The following is a 12,411-nucleotide window of genomic DNA, read 5'->3' as shown; positions in this document are numbered from 1 at the left end:
AGCCTTTTCTCCTACTGCACAGCCGCCTGGTTGTGCATCACTTGTGGCCTCCACATGGGCTCCTGAAGGCTCTTCTTCCCCACTTTTGTCCGGCTAAGTCCCTCCTGCCCTTTAGGAGAGGACGTCCCCTGACCCACCCATCTCCCCCAGCACCCGTGCCCCTCAGGCGCCTCTCCCTCCAAGCTGTGCCTTCTTTCCATGTTGTCTCTTTTCATGAAGTTCTTTTAGATTCATTCCACTGAGAGTTCTGGGCAGTCAGGGTTGTGTTTTATCCAGCTGTGCTGTTGTGGTACCTTGTACAGTAGGCATCCTCAGCAAAACTGTGTGGAATGAACGCATTCTCCAGCAGATCCTGTGCTGTGGGTTTGTGCTATTAATTCACCCATCCTCTGCCTGGGAGTCTCCAAGGTGGTTGGGAGAGTAGGATCTTCTCCTAGGGTTAGAGGTTCTCGTGAAAAAAAGTGGGAAGACACCTGAAGTCTTCCCACTTCTGCCAGAGACAAGGGGCCTGTGAAGAGGTGTTTTAGGAACTCTGGTTCATAGTGATAGACTGAATGGGTCTGAAGGGAGAAATTTATGTCTGAGAGACTGTGATCATTCATATCTCTGAACCTTCTACATTCTTTACACTTTTTTAAAAAATTGAAGTAAAATTCACAAAACAACTGAATTTACTATTTCTAGGTGTACAATTTAGTGTCCTTTAGTACACCCACAGTATTGGACAGCCGCCACCTCTAATAGTTCCAAAATACCTCATCCCCCCCCAAAGGGAAACCCCCATTAAGCCCCTGATTTGCTTTCTATCTCTGTGGATTTACTTATTCTGGAGAGTTCATATAAATAGAAACATACAGTGTGTGTAGCTTTTGTGCCTGACTCACATAGCTTATGTTTTCAAGGTTGGTCCATGATGTGGCATGCGTGATGATGTCATTTCTTTTTATGACTGAGTAATATTCCAGTGTATGGATATGTCACACTGTGTTCACCCGTTAATCTGTTGAAGGGCGTTTCAGCTGTTTGCACCATTTGGCTATTGTGAATAGTGTGGCTGTGCACATCATGTGCAAGGTTTTGTTTGCATACCTGTTTTCAGTTCCTTTTGGTGTATTCCTAGGCATGGAATTGCTGGATCATATGGTAATTCTGTTTAGTTTTTTGAGAATTGTATTGTAATTTTTAGATGTACTCAAGAAGGTGCTTTTACACAGATTGACTTTTAAGACTCATTCATTTTTTTAATGGTATGGTTATTGCTTATGTATCATTTTATGAGAAGGTGAGGAGGCTTTGTCTGGTTTTGGCATATATATTTTCTGTAAAATATTCATTTAAAAATTTCACTATTTCTTTTCATGAACCCTATATTTATGCTTGCTTTTCCATCTAAGCACCTTTTTTTGGGGGGAAAAAAATTTAAACATCTGTGCTTATTTTATTTGTTTCTTCCATTAACCATATTCCTCTTTTCCTCTCCAGGAATCTCATATGTTACATTTCCCTGCATATACTTATTTACTCCCTGGCAACACATCATCTCTTTTAAGCTGCTTCTTCCTTCCTTTCTGCTGGTAATACAAGTTTTGCTTCAAAATTCTTTTTTCTAAAGCGTCTTTTTCTTCTGCTATGGTGGGTGGTTATACATTATTTTTCAAAAAAAAATTTTTGCACTAAAATATGAGATGTGGCTATCATAACCAAAGATCACTGTTGAAATTTAAGTTTATGAAACTGTAGAGAAATGTATGTATTACATTTGGCTCTATAGAAATATTTTTTCACATAAAAAGTACTACTGAATTAACTAATTTGAATGCATTCTACTAATTACCAGTGACTTTCTCAGTCTTGGGGAGCACCTTTTTTTTTTTTTGAGCACCTTTTTTTAAAACCAGATTTATCCCAGACATAATTTAGTTTTGTTTTAAAATCTAAGTATGATACTTTGTGTGTTTAAAATGATGGGAAAGTGATAATCAGGGGTGGTAATCTGAGTATTATTTATAGCCATTAGCAAATGTCATTATTACAAGGGTCCTTGTAGTAGACTCCAGTATCGAATTCTTTCATCTGTATGCATAAGACAACACAATGCGTGGATCGTTTTAGAGATGAAAAAAATGCAAAGTAAGAGTATCTTAACCATATGTTAATGTTTCAAGAAGAAGCACTGTTCCATTTGACAGCCACTCCACATCAGTTTTGGGCTTCCCAGGTGGCTGAGTGGTAAAGAATCCGGCCAGTGCAGGAGACACAGGTTCCATTCCTGGACTGGGAAGATCCCCTGGAGAAGGGAATGGCAGCCCACTCTTGCCTGGGCAATCCCGTGGACAGAGGAGCCTGGTGGGCTACAGTCCATGGGGTTGCAAAGAGTCAGCCACGACTGAGCGACTAAGCACACGCAGGTCCGCGCCCTCACCGGCTTTAGCAGCCAGTCCTGTAGACCTGTCTGTCGTATCCAGTTTGGGCATGGAAATTCTAAAGTCCTTCTGTTAAGTCTCAAGAGTAATACTCACTTTAGCAATTATATGAAATGTTATGTGGGGCACATTTCTTCTAGGCTTCCTAAATTTTAGTTTTATACTTTACTTTTTTAAAAAATTAAAATTTTATTGCATGTACATTTAAAAATTTCTTAAACCAATTAGAAGTGTCTTCATTTTTTCTTTTGATACAAAAAAAGATCTAAAGTTACATAGTTTGGAACAACTTTTAAAAGTCCTTTCAAAGACAGTTTATGTGGACAGAAAATAGCTCAAGTCCAACTCTCTGTGACCCTGTGAGCTGCGTAGCATTTGTAAGTTTTACCTTGATGTGACCTATAGTAATATAAAAAAGCAAACTGCATGTTTAACAGAGAAAACTGGTTTTCTTTTTAGGATAACAAAGATTTTGATCACTTTGGATGGCCCAAACTGGCGGGAGAAGCTGCCACCCATTCCTGCTGTGCCCACCTCCGCACAAGTGCGGGCTTGGCGACCTGCAGCAGAGACGCCCCCAGACCAAGTGGGAGATTCCTGCCGCCATCCCCAGCCGGGCACGCCAGGTAGGGGAAGCCTGCACTTGTTTCTTCTGAGGGTTATTGTGAGCTTTGCGTATGATTTTCACAGTAAAGCAGGAGAATAAGTGCATGATATCAGGCATCAGACCTGGGTTTAAGTTCAAGACCCTGCTCTCCCTCTGTCTAACTGCAGAGTCTTAAGGAGTTGCTGCCCACCTCCAGTGTCTTCATGTATATGAAAGGGGGGAGATGTGAGTAACTGTCTCACGGAGTTATGCTCAGGAATAAGGGGAGATATGCATACAGCATACTCAGCACAGCATGCTGCCTGTGGAAGCGCACAGTAACCGCTTCATAGAGCTGGACCATAAAGAAAGCTGAGCGCCAAAGAATTGCTGCTTTTGAACTGTGGTGTTGGAGAAGACTCTTGAGAGTCCCTTGGACTGCAAGGAGATCCAACCAGTCCATCCTAAAGGAGATCAGTCCTAGGTGTTCATTGGTAGGGCTGATGCTGAAGCTGAAATTCCAATACTTTGGCCACCTGATACAAAGAAGTGACTCATTTGAAAAGACCCTGATGCTGGGAAATACTGAAGGTGGGAGGAGAAGGGGACAACAGAGAATGAGATGGTTGGATGGTATCACCAACTCAATAGACATGTGTTTGAGTCAGCTCTGGGAGTTGGTGATGGACAGGGAGGTCTGGTGTTCTGCAGTCCATGGGGTCACAAAAAGTCGGACACGACTGAGCAACTGAACTGAACTGAACTGACTGAACCTCTTCATAAAGGTTGTTAATCGCTGTCGTGTCCGACTCTTTGCAGCCCCATGGACTATAACTCAGGCTCCTCTGTCCGTGGGATTTCCCAGGCAAGAATACTGGAGTGGGTTGCCACTTCTTCCTCCAGGGGATCTTCCCGATCTGAGCATTGAACCTGAGTCTCCTGCATTGCAGGCGAATTCTTTACCACTGAGCCACCAGGGAAGCTCCTAATGAAGTTGAGTCAGCATTGTTATTAATAATAAGAAAAAGAATTAAGTAGCCATGTAGTTCTCATCATACCATGAATGTGGTGGCAAGGCTAGTGTATTGAAATTGATGTTTTTGAAAGAATAAAGCCTTATAACACGTATCTTAGCAGTACCCCCTTCTCCCTTACATCGTAGTTGTTCAGGTCCACAATTGCATCCCCACAGTGCCTACCTCAGCACTTTGTGTAGTGTATGTAGTCAGTGTGACTTCACACTTGCCTTCTGCCTGAAAGCCAGCTGAGGCTCCATTTCTACTGCCTGCTTAGGGACCCGTGTGTGTCTTTGTTGGGCTTCATCTTGCAAAGCCCCTGAGGTTCCTGAATTGGCATGTCCCAAAGGCTGGTGGTAGACCCTCACCCTTTTCCTTGCCTAGAGAGAAGAGGTTGGGAACTTCTGCCAAGGCTTTTAAATGGGCAGCAGTCCTGGGGAAAGCATGGAGATCTCTAGTTTAGAGAGTCTGTAATCAGTGGGGACTATAACAAAGTATTTGGTCAGTAAAGGTTAGCTCTTCATTATTAATAACGTGCAGAAACTAACCATGCTGTAGATATGTGCTAGCGAGTCATGAGCACAAGAATAATCAGTTCTTTCTATTCATATTTATTAGTGAGACTGGATTCCACATTCCTAAAAACTGTGTGGGAAGAAAAGCTTGCAGAAAATTTTTCAGCAAATTAGAGGGAAAAATCCTCTGTAATAATCTGTTTTAGAGCTTATATAGATGGCAAGATTTATGGCGAGTGTCATTTGGCTGTATAGTGTGAGATCTTTTGAAACATGAAACATTAGGCAGAAATATTCTGTGATTTGAAATAAGGGATGAAAAATTAATATTCCTGCCATTTGTGCAGAGGAACAAATAAGGTTATCATTTATATTCTGAGTTTATACTATAAATTCAGTGCATCTATCAGGATCTTTAGGTCACAGAATTTAAAGATATATTTTAAAATTTAAAATGGATTTTCATTTCATATCTAGATACTCTATAAAGTTAATACATAGATTTAAAACTTTAAATTTGAATATTTTATGTATGTTAGACAACCTTGGTTGCAAGTCACAGAAAATCTGTTGACTTATAACTGTAAGGAAATAGTTTTGCCTCAAAGTAACTGAAAGGGCCCGGGCAGGCTCCAAAATCAGGCACGATTTGTCAGGGCTCAGGGTATGGCCAGAAGTACAGAACTGTAGCAGTTTTAGACTTAATGACCGCACAGATCAGTGTCCAGAGGGAGAGAGAGACACCACTGCTTTTGGTGGTGTTAAGAATGAGGAAATATGCTGTGCTAAAGACCTAGCTTTTTTAGCCTGTTGTGCTGTAGGCTAAGCTGTCTTGGTATTTATGGTAATGAGTCATGTGCTCATTCCTGAGCCACTCCCCGCGATGAAGAAATGCCCTGATTGGCTCAGACCCAAGTTCTGATTGGTGGGGTCAGCTTCCCCGACACGTGGGCTGAGTAGGAGAGGAGTGATAGCTGCGTGAATATCAGGGTATCCTTAGGAAGAAGGAGATGGATCCCAAGTGGAGTGTCAGCCATGCACACAGCAGGATAATAGGCAACAGTAATAGTTGGGACTCTGATTGCAGGTAACAAAACCCAGCCATGAATGTCTTGAGCAGAAGAGGTTGTTTATTGGCTCCCCACTTGTGGAAAAGTCCACAGGTAGGCTGGCTGCTCGGGCAGCTGGATTCAGGGCTCAGAGGTTATTCTTGAGCTCTCTGTCTTGGCGTCTCTCTTGCCCTGTTGACCCGATTCTCAAACAGATTCTTCCCTTGTGTTGCACGATGACAAAATAGCCTCTCCTTTTATCCTCATGTTCCACAGGGAAAAGCAAGAATTACCTTAGCAGAAGCTGCCACAAAAATCTTATTGTTGCTCATTGGCTCTCATTGGTCCTTCCCTGACCAATTAGCTGACTGTGGCCAAGGGAGTATAATGTTCTGGTCAGTAAAGCACAGATCACCCCAAAAGGGAGGGCTGGGGTGGGGTTTGCTTTACTGAAAGCACAGGAGCAGAGAGGGGAGGAGGTGTGATTTTTCCAAGGAAACTTGGACTGTTGGAAGAGGTCTAATTCAGGCTTTAATGAGTTTGTTTGTTCATTTTTCATGACGTAGTTACTATCTCCAGCAGAGAGAAGGCATACCAATATGAATAACATAATATAATTGCTTGTATTTTATTTTCTAATTTGAAAAAACAGTGTTGTCATTGTGTAATCAAATTTTTACTTGTAGCCAATTTATCTTTTTAATTCGTATACAAAATTTTGTTCCATTTAGACTTTAGTTCTGTATGGTTTGTGGTCACTTAGTTTACAGCATACTTAAAGTATTGTAGAGGTGCTTATATGAATAATTCCACTTTTTTTGTGTGTCCCATAGATGAAAAAATATTTAAAACCCTTAAAGAAGAAGGAAATCAATGTGTAAAAGATAAAAACTATAAAGATGCCCTTAGTAAATACAGTGAATGTGTAAAGATTAACAACAAGGAATGTGCCATTTATACAAACAGGCAAGTTCTCTGTCACTTTCTCTATGTCTTATGTTAATATTTGTGATGAAATAATTATAGACTGATTAATTGCCAAAGTTTTACCCCATGACTCTGAGAATTTGCTATATACAGTAAATTTTTAAAAGAGGTGAGGCCATAGGAGAGATTGAAAGCCTGGGGTGTCTTGGTATCTTGTTGGTGGCAGGGCTGACACAGGCTGTGTTCCTGCTCAGCCATGGCTGCCTTGGCTGGTACTGCCCTGCCCCTCCCTGGTGTGAGCCCTCCCTTCCCTTCCCTCCCTCCCTGGTGTGAGCCCTCCCTTCCCTTCCCTCCCTCCCTGGTGTGAGCCCTCCCTTCCCTTCCCTCCCTCCCTGGTGTGAGCCCTCCCTTCCCCTCCCTCCCTCCCTCCCTCCCTGGTGTGAGCCCTCCCTGCCCTCCCTCCCTGGTGTGAGCCCTCCCTATCCTTCCCTCCCTGGTGTGAGGCCTCCCTGCCCTCCCTCCCTGGTGTGAGCCCTCCCTGCCCTCCCTCCCTGGTGTGAGCCCTCCCTCCCCTCCCTCCCTGCCTCTCCCTGGTGTGAGCCCTCCCTATCCCTCCCTCCCTGGTGTGAGCCCTCCCTGCCCTCCCTCCCTGGTGTGAGCCCTCCCTGCCCTCCCTCCCTGGTGTGAGCCCTCCCTATCCTTCCCTCCCTGGTGTGAGGCCTCCCTGCCCACCCTCCCTGGTGTGAGCCCTCCCTATCCCTCCCTCCCTGGTGTGAGCCCTCCCTGCCCTCCCTCCCTGGTGTGAGCCCTCCCTATCCTTCCCTCCCTGGTGTGAGGCCTCCCTGCCCACCCTCCCTGGTGTGAGCCCTCCCTATCCCTCCCTCCCTGGTGTGAGCCCTCCCTATCCCTCCCTCCCTGGTGTGAGCCCTCCCTCCCCTCCCTCCCTGGTGTGAGCCCTCCCTGCCCTCCCTCCCTGGTGTGAGCCCTCCCTCCCCTCCCTCCCTGCCTCTCCCTGGTGTGAGCCCTCCCTCCCCTCCCTCCCTGGTGTGAGCCCTCCCTGCCCTCCCTCCCTGGTGTGAGCCCTCCCTATCCCTCCCTCCCTGGTGTGAGCCCTCCCTATCCTTCCCTCCCTGGTGTGAGCCCTCCCTGCCCTCCCTCCCTGGTGTGAGCCCTCCCTGCCCTCCCTCCCTGGTGTGAGCCCTCCCTATCCTTCCCTCCCTGGTGTGAGGCCTCCCTGCCCACCCTCCCTGGTGTGAGCCCTCCCTATCCCTCCCTCCCTGGTGTGAGTCCTCCCTGCCCTCCCTCCCTGGTGTGAGCCCTCCCTCCCCTCCCTCCCTGGTGTGAGCCCTCCCTCCCCCTCCCTCCCTGGTGTGAGTCCTCCCTGCCCTCCCTCCCTGGTGTGAGTCCTCCCTGCCCTCCCTCCCCTCCCTCCCCTCCCTCCCTGGTGTGAGCCCTCCCTCCCTGGTGTGAGCCCTCCCTCCCCTCCCTCCCCTCCCTCCCTGGTGTGAGCCCTCCCTGCCCCTCCCTGTGTGAGGTGGCTGGTGTGAAGCCTCAGCCTCGCCCCCCAGAGAGGGACCAGGAATCAGCTGTCTTTCACACTAGTGTCTCCAGTGCCCCGTTCCCCTTGAAGTCCTGAGGACAGGGTCCACGTCTTCTGGAGTGCAGTCGGGATGAGCCGACTGTTCCAGAACACTGCTCACGTTATTTTTGTTGAAAAAGGTAGTTACCTGGAATACGATGATTGGGGATTTTTTTAGGGAGTAGAGAGTCTTCAATGACAAGGACAATTAAGGTATGATTCCTAAACAATAGTGACTTGGCATGGGTTTCTGTAGCTATTTCAGAAAATATTTTAAACTTAAGTTCTCACTTTTATTTTTCCACATGTTTTCCTCTTTTTGGTGACCTTCTTTTGTGAAAAGTTCTGTCACTAAACCAGCAGGTATTTTTCTGCCCTTCTCCTGTTTGGTCTCTGTGGTCTTGGGCGTCAGGGGCCTCTTAATTTTCCCCAGATACTGCCTCCCCTCTCGTGCAGACAGCTCACGTGCCTGGCTCTCCCCTGCTCCCTCTCTAAGGCTTTTCTTTTTTTTTCCTTTTAGGCTTTTTTTCCCTGCTGTTCTTGGGCTTCTAAAGGTGTAGATCCCTTTTTTGCTCTAATATCCTCTGGCCCATTTCATCCTCTCCCCAGCTCCATTTACCACCTTCCAGTTCTGAGCCCCACATCTCTGTGGACATGAGTTTGAGCAAGCTCCAGGAGTGGGTGATGGACAGGGAAGCCTGGCGTGCTGCAGTCCATGGGGTCGCAAAGAGTCGGGCACAACTGAGTGACTGAACTGAACTGATCTCTGTCTCTGAGCCCTGGACCTGAGCGCCGCCCTGCCTCTGTGCTCATGATGGGTTCTCACCCCTGACCCACGCCTCCCTCGTCAGTCCACGCAACGCAGGTGTCCTGACTTCTAAACTCTTCTAGGACTTCTAAACTCCTTTCCATCCACCTCCCTGTCAGTCCCGCTCTGGTCGTCACCAGCTTTCCCTCATCATCTGCCCCGCCCTCCCAGGTGTCCCCTGCACAGCCTTGTCCCTTCCGATTCTCCACTTGGCAGCTAGAGTGACCTTCCCCAAACACAGTAAATGGGTCCACCTCTGTCTAAAAGCCCATCGTGTGTACTAAGTCGCTTCATTTGTGTTCGACTCTTTGCAACCACATGGACTGTAGCCCGCCAGGCTCCTCTGTCCATGGGATTCTCCAGGCAGGAATCCTGGAGTGGGTTGCCATGCCCTTCTCCAGGGGATCTTCCAAACCCAGGGATCGAACCTGTGTCTCTCATATCTCCTGCATTGGCAGGTGGGTTCTTTACCACTAGCCCCACCTGGGAAAACCTTAAAAACCCATCACCAGACTCCATTAAGTGCTGGATAAAGCTCAGCCTCCTGCCAGGCCCTTCCTGTCTGGCCTCCCGCTCCCTGGGCCTCCCCCGACACTCCCACTGTAGCGCCAAGAGCACCACGTTCTCTGTCGCTGTAGAACTCGGCACGTGCTGTGTGCCCTCTCTCCATCTTAAGTCTCAGCCCAGCGCCTTCACATTGCATAATACTCACTTCGTACGTACTCTGGGCTTCAACTTAAATGTCCCTTCTTCTGGGAAGTCTTGCCTGACTACTCTTCCCCTAGCTTCAGCTTCACCAAGTCTGAAGAGACTCTCAGCTCTGTGCTCCCAGAGCATCCTTTACAGATTTCATTGCATTTGCTTCTTTTAATAGACTGTCTCTTCCCCTAGACTGCAGCCTCCTTGAGGGCCTGGACTGTGTTGATTGCAGTGGTATCCTCAGGGTCCCTAATTGCAAGTGTTACCAGAAAATGCCTTCACTGGAGAAAAAAATGTTAGGTTTTGATTGCAGCAGCTGTGGTATAGAAACAGGCTTATTTAGTTATTTTCTGATTTCTATTAGTTGCCCAAATTTATGGATATGTTGTTTTTACCTTTCATAATGCTGAGTTCCATTCCATTACACCAGAGCCCTCTGTTACTTGAAGCTGGGCCAGTTTGAAGAGGCAAAGCAGGACTGTGACCAGGCCCTTCAGATGGATCACGGGAGTGTGAAAGCTTACTATAGACGAGCCCTTGCTCACAAAGGGCTCAAGGTGAGGAAATCTTCTGTTTTCATATGTCAGGGTCAGCTCTGAACAAATCATGTGCTTTCAATGAACATAACTTGTGGGCTTGAGGAATGGGTGTGGCAGTATCCTGGGGTTTAAGCCTGGTAATCCTGAAATCTAAGAAGATGCCACAGATTTCTAAGATTCCTTCTAGCTCAAGAATGATGATTTATTTTCTGATTTTCTAAGGAGTGTTGTTAGAATAGGTCCACTTTAAGGGACAGGAAGGTTTGCTGAATTACTGAAGGCCACCGGCAGTGCCGCTGGATTCCTTGGGCAGAGGGTTGGGGTTGTCTGTGGCGGGGCGGGGAGGAAGGAACAGAACAGAAGAGGTGTTCACCCATAGACACTGGTAGAGACATAGCAGAGGCTGGGAAGTTCATGGTGATTTGAGCCTTAAACTGGCAAGTGGTCCCTATGAGACCATAGGACAGCATTCTTCTCTAAGAAAACCATGCCGTTATTTTCAAAGAAAGTTTATATGATTACACTTTTCTTGATGCCGCTTCTTCTGTGTGGAAAACTCAAGTGAACATTCTCATTTGTAGAAAATAACAGCACAAGGAAAACTCAGAACATTCTGGGAAATGGCATTCCCTGCAATGGTATTTTTAAAGAATCTGATTAAAGTTTAATACAGTGAAGTTCACACATTGTAAGTGTACAGGTCATTGACTTTTTTTTCTTCTTTAAAGTGTTTTTTTAATTGAGGTATTATTGACATTTTATATTAGAATCAGGTGTGCAGCCTAGTGATTGGATATTTGTATGTATCGTGAAATGATCAGATGATCACAGTATGTTTAGTTCACCATACTGCTGCTGCTAAGTCGCTTCAGTCGTGTCCGACTCTGTGCGACCCCATAGACAGCAGCCCACCAGGCTTCCCCGTCCCTGGAATTCTCCAGGCAAGAACACTGGAGTGGGTTGCCATTTCCTTCTCTGAGTTCACCATACAGTAGTTACCACATTTTTTTCTTGTGATGAGAACTTTCAAGATTTATTCTCTCGGAGACTCTCAAATATACAATATGCTATTATTACCTCTTGTCATCATGCTGTACATTACATCTCCATGGCTTATTTCGTAACTGAAATTTTGTACCTTCTGAGCATCTTCGACCATTTTGCCCATCCTCTACTCCCCAACCCCCACCTTTCCTCTGGCAACCACTAGTTTTGTTCTCTGTTTCTGTGAGTCCACGTTGTTTTTCATTGTTGGGTGTTCTTTTCTTTTTTTTGGATTCCACATATAAGAGATCATATGGTAATTGTCTTTCTCTGTATGACCAATTTTACTTGGCATGATGCCTTCAAAGTCCATCATGTTGTCACAAATGGCAAAACTTCCCTTTTTAATGGCTGAATAATATTCCATTGTGTAGATATACCACATTTTCTTTATCCATTCATTCATCGATGGACACTTAGGCTGCTGTTGTGAATAATGCTGCAGTGAGCATGGGAGTGTCTTTTTCAAGTTAGAGTTTCCGCTTCCTTTGGATAAATACTGCGGCTGTGTCCCATGTTCTGTCTCAGGTCTGTGATGTGTGCGGTGCAGTGTGATGAGGGAGGGCGTACAGCTGGAGGGAGAGGTTTGAGGGCAGAGTGTTGACCTTACTGAGTTTGAGAGAGTTCTTATAACTCCATGAAACCTAGGTTTTGTTGCGAGAGGGTGGGCATGTTTTTTGTGTCCTGTATCAGATGAGGATGTGTGCTTGTGCTCCGAGCGCTCAGGCTTTTCTAGCGCCTACATCCCCTCAGGTTGCAGTGGAGTGACAACCGTACTGAGGCAAGATGACCCGTCACGACCCCTCAGGCGTGCTGCCGCCCTCCCTCCCCTCCCCGGCCCTTCCTTTTGTTATAAAGGATACAGATGAACAGCCAAGTGAAGAGGCGCGGAGGGCAAGGTCCAGAAGTGTCCCAAGTGTAGGAGCTTCTGTCCCGATGAAAGTGCATCGTGTCACCCTCTGGCATGTGGCTGCCCCGTTCGCCAGCCCAGCAGCTCCACAGCGGCCCTGTCTCCCCAGTGTGTTCACTCTGTTCCCAGTGCCCAGGCCACCTGACCCCCACCTCCGACTCCCGCTCCTCTTTTTTTGTTAACAACCTACTCATTTGTAAACCTCACATAAAGATTTCCTAGTGGGTGTGTGGCACCATGAATTAAAAGAGGTTTCTTGAAAGTTTACTCAACTGTTTTTGAACTTAATGGATTGGGTCCATGAGGCAGTCATGAT

General features: G+C 46.4%; 1 protein-coding gene across 1 annotated transcript in view; it reads left to right on the top strand.

Moving 5' to 3' along the window:
• SPAG1 (sperm associated antigen 1) overlaps positions 1-12,411 on the top strand; it is an 83,609-nt gene that overhangs the window by 64,932 nt on the left and 6,266 nt on the right. Inside the window, exons 14-16 of the mRNA XM_061123671.1 lie at positions 2,883-3,049; positions 6,423-6,555; positions 10,033-10,159. Coding sequence (XP_060979654.1) covers positions 2,883-3,049; positions 6,423-6,555; positions 10,033-10,159 — 427 coding nt within the window. The remainder of the gene's footprint in view (positions 1-2,882; positions 3,050-6,422; positions 6,556-10,032; positions 10,160-12,411) is intronic.

Source organism: Dama dama, chromosome 21, assembly GCF_033118175.1.
Source record: "Dama dama isolate Ldn47 chromosome 21, ASM3311817v1, whole genome shotgun sequence".
In the NCBI taxonomy this organism is placed as follows: Eukaryota; Metazoa; Chordata; class Mammalia; order Artiodactyla; family Cervidae; genus Dama; species Dama dama.
The sequence above is the reverse complement of the archived record's forward strand: the minus strand, read 5'-3'. Positions and strand labels throughout refer to the sequence as shown.